Here is a 16,198-nt window from a genome sequence, read left to right as displayed (position 1 = left end):
GTCTTTCTGCTGCTCTGTTTCCATATTGTTTTGCATAATTTATCACATTTAATTTATAACTCACTTTATATGAAAGTCTTTTTTGTTTTACACTCATTTTTTCTAATTTTAAGATAAAAATTTTAATGACTTATAAAAAATAATTCAAATGAACCGTACAAAAGCACATATGTTTACACACTAATGACTATTGATGCTCTAAATCGGTGATTCACCCATATGCAGCGAAATAACTTGGGTACCTACCTTCAATGGCATACTTACTAATTTTATTAACATATTGCGCCAGTAATTGAGCTTTGCTAACAGCTTCGGTACAGTGTGAAGATTCGTATTTTAATGTTACCTTCAGACCATAAAACGCACCCCAATTTTAAGTCGATTTTTCTATGTAAAAAGGTGTGTCTTATGGTCCAAACAATACGGTAACTTCTGTCTACAAATGGTTTTTAACTTATGGTACATTAGTATCATGAGTGAGTTAAGGATTCTTCTTATTATTATTAATTAATTTATATTTTGTCATAGATTAAGGCTTAAAGGACTCTAAAACAATGGAAATCAATCCTTTAAAGTGAGGAGTCATGATGTATACTCTTTCTAGTCTGATGGATATGGAGGATCCCTGGAGAATACTTTTTTACTTGAGTGTATTGTCCTCCCAGTAGGCCATAAAGGAGGCCATAAAGGGGATGAAGAATGGAAAATTGGTGGGCCCTGACAGAATCCCAGTGGAGGCATGGAAGGCAGTGGGGGGGGGGGGGAATTAACCTGCTGTGGGACCTGTTCATAAAAGTTTGCCAACAAGAAAATATGCCCGAGGAGTGGAGGGAAAGTACAGTACTCTTGTCCCTATCTACAAGGGTAAAGGCGATACACAAGCTTGTAAGAATTACAGAGGAATAAAGCTGATGTCCCACACAATGAAAATCCTAGATAGGGTTCTTCATGGAAGACTGAGGCAGGAGGTGGAGATTGCAAAAGAGCAGTTTGGCTTCATGCTTGGTCAATCAACAATGGATGCTATTTTTGGGTTATAGCAGATGATGGAAAAGTTTCGAGAGAAACAATGGGAGCTACATCTGGTGTTTATTGATCTGGAGAAAGCATACGATAGAGTGCCAAGGCAAGAAGTCTGGAGGTGTATCTGAGGGATAAGAAGGTACTGGAGAAATATGTCGGATTGATGTAGGAGATATACAGAAATGTGAAGACAAGAGTTACCTTCAACCTGCCTGGGAGAGACAGGAAGTTTTCAAGTGACAGTTGGTTTGCATCAAGCCCATTAAGTCCATTCCTGTTTAATATTGTGATGGAGGTTGGTGATGGAAGAGGTGAGAAAAGATGTGCCTTGGACAATGTTGTATGAGGATGACATCGTGTTGGGTGCAGAATCAAGATATATAACACAAAAAATAAAAATAATTTTGAAATTATAAATTTTTTTCATTGTTAGGCCAAGAACTTTCCAGACCACTCTCATGTGTGTATGTATGTGTATGTATATATATATATATAATGAAAGATTCCATCAACTGAAATCCTTCATTATATATATATATATATATATATATATATATATATATAATGAAAGATTCCATCAACTGAAATCCTGTACAACTCTTTCAGAAGTTTGTAAATCTCAATCATATCACCCCTCTTTCTCCTGTGTAATGTCTGCAGTCTACAAATTCTCAATCTGTCTTCATAATCAGTATTCCACAATCCTGACATCATTTTTAATACTGTTTTGTGCACTTTTCACTGTATCAGAATCACAATGGAAACTAGGAGACCAAACCTGTGCACAATAGTCCAAGTGAGGTCTTATCAAGACCTTGTAAAGAGGCATAATGACATCCTTATCTTTGCATGTCAGTTTGTTTCAGCATTGCAGTTATCTTTGGAGTTGTATTTACAATCTTTGCTACATGGCCCCTGAACTTCACCTTCCTATCTACTAACACTCCAAGATTCCTAGCTTGATAAGTTTCTTCTAGCATAATCCTACCAATATAATGCAATGTTGGATATCTAATCATGCCAAAGTCCATGACTTTGCATTTACTGACATTGAACTGACATCCATTTTCCCATGCTCACAATTCCAGCCTATTCAAATCATTCTCAAGTACTTCATATCAGTTGCATTCCTGATCACCTTAACCCGGTCTGCCCCAGGCAGCACTTTGCATTTAAGAAATCTTGCCATACTGTCTATAGAACAGTAACTGAGTGATAGACTTCGACAATGTCATCGACGAGTTTGCTAATGGAAAAGCTAGAAAAATAACATTTTAGAATGTTGGAATTAAAGTTTACTTCAAAAATAAACATAGTGTTTTAATTTATTTCCATATCCATCATTTTGACTTTTTGTAGTATTTTTGGTGTGTATTGAGACGGGCAGCAAACTCAGGGATCACCCCAGGAGGCAAAAGCTTTAGCTATACTACTAGATTTGAACTTGCAAGACCGAGTTTTTCAGGTTGAAGAAAATAATCATAATCCATATGTTGTAACTGCTAGATGTCTGTAGTATGTCCATGACTGGATGAAAAGTAGGAACTTCAGAATCAAGGAATTTGGTAAACTCCAAGAGACCTTAAGAAAGGATGATTATCTTTTGACTGAAAGTCTAAAAAAGAAAGTATTTTTATTGGCTTGTATGTCATTTGGAAACCAAATTTTTGAAACTTCAATATATATTTGGAGGTGTATTTGATTTAGGTAATAATGGTCGATTTCTGATAGCTAATAAAGTGTTTTAATAATAAAGTGCTGTTAAAAAGAAATTATCCAAGATGTGTTTTTGAACATTCAGTGGAAAATAATCATTGAGTTATGTTATCCTTAACATTATAGTTCTTGTCTAAAAGAATCCTTAGAAGAGCATGTTCTACCACACCATTACCATTTTAATTTTGTGCATTTGTTCAAAGAACAAATGCTTAAAATTAAAATAGTAATGGTGTGGTTGTCAAAGAAAGCACTGAAGCACTGCTATGTTGCCTTAACTTAAGCTGTAATGATTGCCTTTGTTTACCTAAAATTGGGAAAAGTCTTATCTTTATTAGTTGTAAGCAGTTGTTTTAGATTGCTTTTCAATCTGTTGTACTGTATTATGCTAGCATATAGCTCTTATCTTGAAATCCATTGTTAATATTCTGTCTTGTTGAATTATCAATTTGCTGATGATCTATTATATTCATAGATCTACATAGTGACAGCATCATCTGAACAAATAAGTGTCATGTCAACTCCTGCTGTGATCCTGCCTCTCGGCTGCTGGCCTGGTTGGCCAAGTGGTTAGCATATCTGCTCTCCAGCCCCAAAGGCTGTGGGTTCAAATCCTGCTGTGGGCATGGATGTTTATGATTGTCTGTGAAAATACTAGTGGTAGTGGTGGGCAGTAGATGCCATTGGTGTAGATGATGCGGCTTGCTGTAATTGGTGTGAGTGATGGAGACGGATGGTTGTAGTATAGGTGCCTTCCCTTGATGAGTCTGGACCCCTTGGAGGTGCTACGCAATAATAATAAAAAGTTGATTTCATAAAGTGTTATAAAATCATTTGTATTTATGTGTTTATGTTTGCTTTACTATATCACAAGTACCATTAAAAATGTGTTTGCTGCATTGCTTAGATGTCAGTTAATGGGATCTCTTATAATCAGCTTATAGGTTACACAGTTCCGCAGAAGGGAGTATATGTCTCTGGTTACATTCTGTTTGAGTCTCTGACCACTATGTCATTTTCCTTATCTACTTAACTACATTTATTTGAGATGATGATGTGATTATTTCTTGTTGAGTGCAAACTTATTTCTAACTCTGAAATGCTTAAAGGTGATCATTTAATGATAATTTAGAAGGTTTTTTGGAAGTGATAGAGAAATCTTGATCTCTTATTAAAACTAATTTCGTTCTCAGTAAGTTAAAAAAAGACAAATTAACCCTTTGTGTATAGGTATCTAAAGTGCAGAAGATTTATGATTTGTACATCAAACCTATAAGGGTCTATTTTTGATTCGATATATTCTTTAGAGATATGATGTCAGAATGTGAAACTGGAGAGCTTTTATTTTAAGAATGAATTAATATGAACTATAAGCTATTCTTTATATACTTTTCTACTCTGTCTCTGCTGTTATCTAATCATTTTTAGAAGTGCATGAAGTCACTTCACGCACAAACTTTTTTTTTTTTTTGTTTGCTCGTTTGCTTACACTTGGATAAAGTATTAAATCAAGAATATGATATATTGGCATCTTTGATTTATAGCATAACCAAGTGGGAAAACTTTCAACATGGGTTATCTGTTTTCTTCACACACGAGAAGTCTGATCTTGAAGATGGAGTTTCTGTTAGTCACAGAATTCTTCGAAACAATGCAAAAATCTTTCGTATATAAGCTCTTTCAAATGTGAGATATATTCAGAAAATGTTATGAAGTCCTCTGCAATCAGCCAAATTTGAATGTAATGATGGCTTAAAAACTTAAGCAATTTCTTAAAATTATAAGATTTGCTATTTCTTAAGATTATAAGAAATCGTGATTTTGAACTACAATTATTAATCTGTAGTATCTCTAATAACCAAAGATTATGGAATGATAATATCAAAAGAAAAATAAAAAACAGTGACCTTTAAAGGACAAGATCCAGTAAGAACTAAAATAGTAATAGATAACATGATTTTAGAACAGTTGAATTCATTTAACTATCTAAGATGTATGATTACATATGATAATGAAAAGGATATAAACCTAAAAATTTCGAAATGCTTAAAAATAACAGGTTTAATTAACTCTATATTTAAACCTCATCTAGTTAAAAAAAAAAAAAAAAAAAAAAAAAAAAAAACTAAATAGGTATACAATACATTAGCGCTACTAGTCCTATTGTATGAAAATGAAATCTGGACAATAAAACAAAAGTACTAACAAAGATTAATAACAACTGAAATGAAGTTTATGAGAAAAACTGCAGTATACTCTATTTGATCACAAAAGAAATGAAGAAATTATGAAAGAATTAAACCAGGAATCAGTAATAGAAAAAATAAAAATATATACACATAAATGGATGGAACATGTTGAAAGAATGAAAATAGAAATATTACCAAAACAAGTTTTAAATTACAAACCATGAGGAAAAAGAAAACCAATACGTCCTCTAAAGAGATTCAACAATGACTTCTAAGACTGGAAAAGGCCCCTCTAGGCCTAAATCCTTGCAAAACCGTATGATGATGAATATTATTAATCTGTTAAATAAGATCTTTTTTTTATATATGTAAATGTAATTCTTATGGTTATGTTATGTTTTCATTAATATATGTGTGTGTATGTGTATCTGAATGTTTTTACCTATATTTTTATCTTATGAGCTTGGTGTTCCACTGGCTAAGTTTAAATTGTTACTTAGCCTCCTAATACTATGGCATCATACTTCTAGTCCTAGCAGTAGAAGATTATGCAATTTGTAAAATTTTTGTTTCCGTTCTTGTTTTGTGTAATGGTTCATTTGTTGAGTATTGCTCCTGACGATGTGATGAGATACTCATTATGAAATAGACATTTTCGTATTAAATGCTTAATTTTTTCCTTATATAATTTACATTGATAGTCAGCTTATCATCTTTTTTTTTTAATTGCATTAGTATTAATAATATAAATCTGATTTTTCCAACAAAGGAGATTCATTATAAATCTTTTCTATATCTTTAAATACTGTATTTAGCTTGTATTAAGGGAAAATGACTTGCTTGCATTACCTAAAGAAATTGGAGAGCTCAGCCGCCTTAGAGAGCTTCACGTACAAGGAAATCGTCTTGCTGTACTACCTCCAGAACTTGGTAAGCATTGCCTTGATAAATTAAGAGGAATTTTAAAGTCTTTTTTTTTTTTTTAATCGAACACATACTAAGAAATGTTTTTAAGAATGTTTTACTTTTTTTTGGAATTTATATTTTTATGTTTTTTTTTAAATATTTTATTTTCACACTTTGGATATTCTTAATAATTATCTGTTACTAGTATAGAAACATGTGGTAAATATAGTAATATATTTTTTAAAATTATGTTATTATGCTTGTGTTCCTATTTTGAATTGTAACCAGTCTTTTGCATTCTCCTGAATGTTACTTGTGTAGGAGTTTTTAATAAATTCTAATTTCCCTTACACGAGTTAATGTTTTTTAAAATATATTACTAAATAATTATCAACATAGGCTAGCCCTCCTTGGTGTCAAGAGAATCATCACAGGAGGTTAAATGTTTATTGTTTATCCACTTTCATCATTCACCTTTGAAGCTTCCAGGAATACTATATGTTCCTTCCCCTTGGTTCATTTCTTTGGAAAATCTACCAGGTACCGTTAGATGAACACTTCCCAATAACTAATATCATGTCTCATCCTTCCTTCTTTACACTAAACTTTGCAGATTACATTCCCTTGGTCTGTTCTTGTAGCCAACACTCCATAGTCATAATTGATAAAGTGATAAGGAAAACTTTATCTTCTTGGAAGTTTATTTTCCACTTGGTTAGACTATAATAAATTTAGTTTAATCCTTTATCCAAGTGTTAGCAAACAAAGTTTGCACCTGATGATACTTCAAGACTGAGGCAACTCGTAGCAAAGGTGAACCAAGCTCTCATCACTCCTGTCTCAGTATCTCCCATAATGCAAAGCACATCTCCTTGCAGATATGTATGCTATGCATTAAGAGAAGGGCCACTACACAGACTGGTTTCGACCTTTATTGAGGTCTCGTCAGTGGGAGCCATAGTATCAGCACAACTCCTCCTCTTGTTAGAAGATGATAATGCAATGTGAAATGGGCCTCCTCTAATGGATTAGGTTTCTCACACAAGACACAACTGCTCTCTAATTAAACCTCGGATACAGCTACATTTATGTTGTGAAGTGTTGTGAGAACATGCAGCCTTGTTATACTTGGTGCAGCAGGACGATAATTGCCCCTGGCTTGATTCTGACTAGTTACTTTTGCTTTATTTTAACAAAAAAGAAAAACTTAGAAAACAGGTTGTGCCTTTTATGTAATGAACTTTTATGTTAAGATTTTCATCATTTGTTTCTGGAAATTGTGATTGTACTTTTCACTTGCCAGTTTCATGTAGCCATTAGCATAAATAAATAAGTGGGAGCCAGGCCGAGAAGTGGAGATACCAAGGCAAAAGTAATGGAGAGGTCATCTTTATCATCTTTACTTATATGAGTTGCCAAAAGGCATACCACCTTATTATTAAATTACTCTGGATTCAGAGAAAGATGTTGAAAGTTTATTTTCCACTTGGTTAGACTATAATAAATTTAGTTTAATCCTTTATCCAAGTGTTAGCAAACAAAGTTTGAGCTTGAAGATACTTCAAGACTGAGTCAACTCGTAGCAAAGGTGGACCAAGCTCTCATCACTGCTGTCTCAGTATCTCCCATAATGCAAAGCACATCTCCTTGTGGATATGTATAATGCTGTGCATTAAGGGAAGAGCCACTACCAGTTTCCACCTTTATTGAGGTCTCATCAGTGGGAGCCAGGCTCAGAAGTGGAGATACCAAGGCAAAAGCAATGGAGAGGTCATCTTTACTTATACGAGTTGCCAAAAGGTATACCATTATTATTAAATTACTCTGGATTCAGAGAAAGATGTTGAAAGTTTATTTTCCACTTGGTTAGACCATAATAAATTTAGTTTAATCCTTTGTCCAAGTGTTAGCCAACAAAGTTTGCACAAAGTAATAAGGTAGTACACCTTTTGGCAACTCGTATAAGTAAAGATGACCGCTCCATTGCTTTTGCCTTGGTATCTCCACTTCTGGGCCTGGCTCCCACTGATGAGCTCCCACAATTTCCAGAAACAAATGATGAAAATCTTAACATAAAAGTTCATTACATAAAAGGCACAACCTGTTTTCTAAGTTTTTCTTTTTTGTTAAAATAAAGCAAAAGTAACTAGTCAGAATCAAGCCAGGGGCAATTATCGTCCTGCTGCACCAAGTATAACAAGGCTGCATGTTTTCACAACACTTCACAACATAAATGTAGCTTGTGTGAGAAACCTGATCCATTAGAGGAGGCCCATTTCACATTGCATTATCATCTTCTAACACGAGGAGGAGTTGTGCTGATACTATGGCTCCCACTGACGAGACCTCAATAAAGGTCGAAACCGGTCTGTGTAGTGGCCCTTCTCTTAATGTATAGCATTATACATATCTGCAAGGAGATGGGCTTTGCATTATGGGAGATACTGAGACAGGAGTGATGAGAGCTTGGTTCACCTTTGCTACAAGTTGCCTCAGTCTTAAAGTATCTTCAGGCGCAAACTTTGTTTGCTAACACTTGGATAAAGAATTAAACTAAATTTATTATACTTATCTTCTTGGAATTCAGGTGACTGACTAGATTTATCCTCTGTTGATTAAGCAATAACATGCGTTATTCAATATTCTATTAAAGTTACATGTATACACACTTGAAAAAAATATTTTAATTAACATAGATGGATTGTCTGCTAGAGGGCTACATGGTGAGTAGTGTTTGCAGACTGCTCCCGAAAAGATAAGTATTATTTTGAGAAAAAATTGGCAATATTGATTTAGTCTTGATGTGGTATTGTTTGTTTTTGGTAACTTACTCTGTCTGTGTGATTTCCATTTTATTTAAACTAGTAGTTTAAAGATACGATTGATAGTGTAGCACATGGCGGCAATGCAATGAAAAACAATGGCGACCAAAATTTCACTGTCATTGTTCAAAAACTTTAATGTAAGGGAATTCGTCCAGTGTAACTTGTGCGGGATCTTTCCCGAAAGAGGCTGGAGTCTGGATAGATAATGATAGTGGTGGGAGACTGTGCCGAAAATGTAAGGGAAGTGAGGAATTGAAGAGTGTGTCAGGTCGTGAGATAGGTGTTGTAGAAGAAAGCCAGAATGTAAGAGAAAATAGCGGATTGATAGTAAATTGTGATGTTGTACAAGATAGCAATGAGAGCAGTGATGAAAGAGAGAGAGTGAAGGTAATTATACAGAGAGAGAAAATGGTTTGAGTGATGAAAAAAAATGAGAAATTAGCTGTAATAAGTGAGATCACACGGTTACGCAGAGTAATACATAGGGCGAAGCGGCAGTTGGAGCGACTGCAAAACTCTTTCCGAGTGCCTCGGCTAACGGAAATAAACAAGTGTGTGAAAGGAAAAATAAGCGTATGACTGGGAGTGTTTCAGAAATGAAGGAAAGAGTGTTGTATGGTAACTCGTTAGTAAGAGGTGTGATAGATGAGAGTTTGACTAAATTGTACTTACCGGGTGCAAAAATTAAGGATGTACATGAGAATATTAGAGATCAAAAGCAGAGGGTGAAAGAAATGATAGTCGTAGCTGGAACAAATGATTTGAAAGGAGATAAATTTGATATGAGAGAGGACTTAAAGGAATTATTAGAGGTAGCGAAAAGAAAAGAGTGATAGAGTTAGGATAGTGAGTCTGTTGCTGCAGTATGACAGAGACGAGTTTAGGAGGGAAATAATTGCAAATGACTTTATGCACAGGTTATGCAGATGGTGTAGTGTGGAGTTTGTGGACGTGTGGAGTGAGTTTGATGGGTGAAAGGATTTGTACAAGATGTATGGCTTGCATTTGAATGGATTTGGTGTGCGAAGACTGGAAAAAGTGTTGCTGAGTGAAGTGAGAGTGGATGTGCAAAATCAGGGAAACTAGAACTATTAAGGAGGGGAGGAAGTGGATATACAGACATCAGTGCGGCAGTTGAGTGTAAGAATGTATATAATGAGCCCGAGCCAATACGAAGGACAGGAAATCAGAATGGGATAGTTAGTATAACGCATCGAGATAAGGGTGGGACAAATGGATAACTGCATTTCATGTATACTAATGCCAGGAGTATTAGGAACAAGGAAGAATTTTTGCCCTTGGTTGGTTCTTCCTGGCCACAGGTTATTGGCATTAGTGAAACATGGCTGACAGAAGATGATATAGTTAGTGGGATAGAATGTGTAGGGTATAGTGTGTTCAGGAGGGATAGAGAGAATAAAATTGGGGGGGGGGGTGTTATTGATAATAGCTGATGAACTGCAGCCAAGGAGAATACAAGTTGTATTGCAGGATAGTGAAAAGAGTTCATTTGAGACTATTTGGTGTGAGATTGAGACTAATGGAACAAAATGTACAGTTGGGTGCTGCTATAGACCAGGTGATGGAATAGATGGTGGAGATAGTAGGCATAGACAAATTGATGAAATGAGTGGAAGGAGGGTAATTATTATGGGGGATTTCAACTATGGTAACATTGATTGGAAGGAAGAGAGGACACATGTAGGAAGGAACTGGATTTTATTCAGTTACTAAGGGATAACTATCTAAGACAGCATGTAATGGAAAATACTAGGGTTCGAGAGTGCTTGACCTAGTAATAGCATATGAGAATTTGACTGTAATGAATATGACCATGTTGCTACCTAATGGTGAGAGTGATCATAGTGTCTTGACCTGGGAGGTGGCTAAATGTGTGAAATTTTCGATTAAGACAGGGTACATGTGGAATTACCATGCTGGCAAGTATAACAAGCTTAGGAGATTGCTTGGTTCAGTGCCATGGCATGTAAAACTGCAAGGGCTGAATGTTGATAGGGCATGGGAAGTGGTCAAGAAGCATTTGCAGGAGGTTAAGGTTGACTGTATACCTAGAGTCCAAATAGTAAATCAAGTAAGTGTTAAATGGATGAATAATACCATTAAACTTATGTTGCAAAAAAAGAAGCAACTGTGGCAGGAATTTAAGGAGAAAGGTGACCTGCAGGCACATGACCGGTATAAAGCGCAGGCTAGAAGGGTAATGAGTGTGGTAAGAAAAGCAAAAGCGGATTATGAAAGGAAATTAGCCATGCAAGCTAAAGAGAAAAGTAAAAGAAAAACTGTACACGGCAGAATGATTTTAAGGAATGCCGATGGAAGGGAGGTCACTGAATCAATCGATATAGTGGAATTACTGAGTGAGCACTTTGCAAGAATATATCATCCAGGTGGCGACATTGAAAGAATGAAGGAACCATTATTTTTTTTTGGGAATTGTGTTGAATGAAGTGGAGTTGAATAGTCTATTACAGAACCTTAATGTGAATACATCTGTGGGATTGGATGGTATACCAGCATGGGTCTTACGTGAAGCGGCTAAAGAATTGTCAGTGCCCTTGACCATATTGTTTAATCTGAGTCTCGGGTCTGGTTTAGTCCTGAAGGGGGGGATGGAAAGAGGGGTAAATAGTTCCACTGCATAAATGAAGATCCAAGACTATTGTTGGAAATTACCAACTGATCAGCATATCAGGAGTCGTTCTCACGGTCTTGCAGAAAGTGTTAAGGGAAAAATACAGGAATGGATTGATGAAAATGAGACACTGTATGGGGGGGGGGACAGCATGGTTTTGTGAAGGGGTAGATCATGCCTCAGTAACTTGCTCAGGTTTTATAACACAGTAACGGCTGAACTGGATAAGGGTAAAGGGTTTACAGTGATACTGCTGGACCTGGCTAAGGCCTTTGACAGGATACCACATGGAATTCTAATCTGTAAACCGCAACATATGGGAATGGATATAGGTTGGTGAGATGGATAGGAGGGTGGTTGATAGAGAGATACCAGAGAGTAGTTTACTCAGGAGTAGAGTCCAAAAGACGGCCTGTGACTAGTGGTGTGGCGCAGGGTTCTGTTCTTGGACCACTGCTGTTTAATGTGTTCATTAACGATATAGGGAAGGAACTGGGAGGAACAGTTCATTTGTTTGCTGATGATGCAAAGTTGGGTAGGGTAATAGTGAGTGCAGAAGATGTCAAAATTTTGCAGGATGATTTGGATAGATTGGAAGACTTGGCTAAGGAGAATGGATGTTAATTTAATGTGGCAAAATGTAAGGTTATGCATTTTGGGGTGAAAAGATTAGCAGCAGTATATCACATTGGTGGAACTGTGCTCCAGGAGATTGATGAGGCCAGGGACTTGGGAGTGTTGGTGGATAGGGAGTTGAGGTTTAGGGAACACATTGCAAAAGTGGCTAAATCAGCTCATCCAATCACTTGGATGCTGAAGAATATTTTGACGAGCAGAGATAAGCAAGTTATTGCTTATCTCTGCTCGTCGTTATCTCTGTTCCTCTGTATTGAGCCTTGATAAGACCCCATCTCGACTACTGTGCCCAGATCTGGTCACCTAGGTTTCTTCTTGATGGGGAGGAAGTTGAGAGGATCCAGAGGAGAGTGACCAAGATGATAGCAGGTCTATGGATTGAACCTTATGAAAACAGGTTGAAGATTTGTGGGTTGCAGAAATTGGTTGATAGGCGGAAAAGCGGAGATATGATTGAGACATTCAGATTGCTGAAGGGTTTCTATAGGATTAATTCAGAGGATATTTTTGAGAACAGGACTGGTGGTGGGAGGACTAGGAGACATCCATGGAAGCTGGGCAAGAGTGTGGTTAGTAAGGGTGTTAGAGCTGGGTTGTTTACTTTTAGAGTGGTGAATGAGTAGAATAAGTTGCCAGAGTCTGTTGTGGGTGCTAACAGTGAATGAGTTCAAGGCAAAGTATGATAGATACTGTGTGAATGTCGAATAGTTGTGATGACATAATGTTTAGGGCCTCCCTCGATGAGTCTAAGGACTCCTTGGAGTCACCCATAAACTGATTATGAATGGCAACATGTGAATTGAAATATTTGTAGTTCATCATCATCATCAAATGGCAGGAATTTGATGATGATGATGAACTACAAATATTTCAATTCACATGTTGCCATTCATCATCAGTATAATTAAGTAAATGATTGATGGAAGTTTTTTCACTTGGCTATTCTACCAATTATATATTTTGTTTAATACTTTATCCAAGTGTAAGCAAACAAAGTTTGCGCCTGAAGTATTTTCAGGACTGGGGCAAAGGTGGTAAATACTTCTGGTGCAAACTTTGTTTGCTTACACTTGAATGAAGGCTTAAACAAAATATATAATTGGTAGCATAGCCAAGTGAAAAAACTTCCATCAACTTATCTCTAATCCAGAGAAATTTAATAATAAGGTGTGACAATTTTTGGCAACTGGTATATGGAAATATGACTTCTCCATTACTTCCACCAGACCCAACTGAGATTTTGAATTGAGTCAGAGAATGATATTGAGTATGAATTGAATGGTGACTTTTTTGTAAATGATACTTGTTGCAGATGAGTTCTGAAGATCTCGGCATTTTATATTAATGCTTTTACCCAAAAGATTCTGAGTTTTGCAGAGTGCCAGCCAGGCTACAACTGCACGGTAAGCGGGGTTTTTTCCCCACCCCCATAATTTGGGGGGTTCCCCCCCCCAATTATGGGGGTGGGGAAAGTTAGTCTCTATTTCACCTACTGATCATTCTATCTGGGGACTACTGAGAAATATCAGAAACAAAGACAGATCCCTTTCCTCTATGCCTTCTGACCAAGGCCTTGTTCACACAGATGTTGAAAAGGCAGAAGCCACAGCAAAAAATTTAGAACAGCAGTGCAAACCTTCATATGAAAACTTAGACTTCGATCACCTGTATAGAATTCACAGACAAGGTCAGACACTCACTAAAACTTCCTGATTGCTGACCATATTGCACCCACATCACCTACTGAAATATATGACATTATTAAAAATTTAAACAACAAAAAAAAGCTCCTGGGCCAGATGGCATCACAAATAGGGTGATCAAGTTACTGCCCCGAAAAGCTGTAGTGCACCTGACCATAATAATAAATGCAATCTTAAGGTTTCACTATTTTCCTTCCTGGAAACAGGCTGATGTAATCCCTATTCATAAGCCAGGCAAGGACCTGCACCTCCCTCACAAATATCTCCCTATTAGCCTCATCTCCAACTTGGGTAAGATTGCAGAGAAGATCATCCTCTCATGACTTCAAGCCTCAGTAAATGAACTAAACATCCTTCCTAACTAGCAATTCGGTTTCAGCAACACCATAGTACTACCCAGCAAATCCACAGAATAGTGGAATATATTACCACCAGCTGCAACTGGCATCAATACAGTGGAGCTGTTTTTCTTGATCTGTCCAAAGCATTGGACAAAATATGGCACTTCGGACCGCTACATGAACTTATCTGAGCCGGTATCTCACTGAAAATGGTACATTTAGTTAGATCATATTTACAGAGCAGAACCATGCAAGTCAAGATCAATGGTGCTACCTCATCTCAGCATCATATCTTGGCTGGAGTACCCTTCTGCCTCCATTGCTGTTCTCTATATACGTCAGATATTCTGCACATCCCAATATCATCCATCACGGCCCTATATGCAGATGATACAGCATTATTAACCAGATCTCTCCGACCACACTTCATTACTAGAAAGCTTCAAGAAAACTTTCTAAAGTTAGAGATTTACTTGTAGTCTCCAAATGGAGACTACAAGTAAATCCCCAAAAAAGCTCAACCATTCTCTTCACGAAAAGATCGATATCTCCTGCAGGAGACGTCTTACTATTCAATACTAAAATTCCCTGGCAGACAGAAACAAAATACATTGGTGTCGTCCTCAACAAAAAATTAACTTTTAACCAACACATCAAGACTACGTGTGCAAAAGCATCTAAAGCATCGCCCAGATCTATCCCCTAATTAACAGGAACAGCAAGCTAAACATCAGAATCAAATTGCTTTTATACCAGCTGATGATTTGTCCCATAGTCACTCTTCTCCAGCCTGGAGCCATACCTCCACTACAAATATTATCAAACTGCAACGCGTGCAAAACAAGTTCTTGCGAATGATTCTGAACACCCCATGGTTCATCAGAAACAATCAACTTCATCGAGATACAAATATTCCTTATATCTTCTCTTTCCTACAATCTTTAGCAACAAAGTTTTTCCTAAAAACGTTTATATAACGATCTAGTTCAGCAAGCTGTAGCCTATGAGGCGACGGATATATTCAAATATAAAACACCAAAAGCCATTTTAGCTTCCTGTAGCGATGAATAATCTCCATGCCCATCCAGGGCGAGCAAACTGCTCATAAAATTTAACCTCACTTTAGCTGTAACAGATAGCAGGGAATATGAAAAGCATCTAGCTTCACCCCTAATGCCATAAATGTCAATTGAAATTGTCAGACACAACTGGTATATGGAAATATGACTTCTCATTACTTCCATCTTCACCATTACTTCCACCAGATCCAGACCACCTCTGGGTCTGGCTCCCACTGATGAGACCTCAGTAAAGGTCGAAACCTCTGGGTAGCGACCCTTCCCTTAATGCATAGCATTATACATATCTGCAAAGGAATGTGCTTTGCATTATCGGATACTAAGGCAAGTGATGAGAAGTTATACCACCTTTGCTACGAGTTGTCCCAGTCTTGAAAATACTTCAGGTGCAAAATTTGTTTGTTGGAAATTCTTTATCCAAGTATAAACTTGGATAAAGAATTAAACCAAATATATAATTGGTTAATTAAAAAATTAAACAACAATGAAGGTATATGGAGAATGGAATCGTTCTTTATATGCAGTCCTAAGACAACCAGGTAAAAACATATTATTGGGATCAAATGTGTGTGTGTGTGTGTGTGTGTGTGTGTGTGTGTGTGTGTGTGTGTGTGTGTGTGTGTGTGTGTGTGTGTGTGTGTGATTTTGATCCTAATAGTATTGGTTTTTACATGGCTGTGTCGTGACTACATATAAAGAAAGATTCCGTTCTCCATATACCTTCATTGTTGTTTACTTTTTTAATTTCCATCTGTATTGCACTGTCATCAGTGCAATACAGATGGAATTTCTTGCTTCCTTACTACTGCTTTCTTTTAACTGGCTCCTAACTGTTTCATAATTGCCTTCCTTCTGATTCTACACAAATCCAATTATTTTTTCCACATCCACAAAACTGTGAATGCAATAATTTCCCTGGTTATCAGAGGAAGATTTCTCTTTTCAATCTGTGTTACCATAATTAAAATCTCTTAACATCTCACTTGCCGCCTTTTTTCATTCCCTGGCCTAGTAACATTGCATTAAATACACCTCACAGAATGACATTTCCATGTATTCCAAAAATCTTCTTGTACATCTTGCTATCATTATCACTTAGTTGAAGATTTATGATTACTTTTTTCATT

General features: G+C 36.6%; 1 protein-coding gene across 1 annotated transcript in view; it reads left to right on the top strand.

Annotated features, from left to right (window-relative positions):
- The window catches only part of LOC150098836 (ras suppressor protein 1-like), a 105,287-nt gene that overhangs the window by 72,982 nt on the left and 16,107 nt on the right, over window positions 1-16,198 (top strand). Inside the window, exon 7 of the mRNA XM_090404776.1 lies at window positions 5,744-5,858. Coding sequence (XP_090260902.1) covers window positions 5,744-5,858 — 115 coding nt within the window. The remainder of the gene's footprint in view (window positions 1-5,743; window positions 5,859-16,198) is intronic.

Source organism: Typopeltis vanoorti, chromosome 15, assembly GCF_054136105.1.
Source record: "Typopeltis vanoorti isolate ZY-2024b chromosome 15, IOZ_Tvanoo_1.0, whole genome shotgun sequence".
Classification (NCBI taxonomy): domain Eukaryota; kingdom Metazoa; phylum Arthropoda; class Arachnida; order Uropygi; family Thelyphonidae; genus Typopeltis; species Typopeltis vanoorti.
The sequence above is the reverse complement of the archived record's forward strand: the minus strand, read 5'-3'. Positions and strand labels throughout refer to the sequence as shown.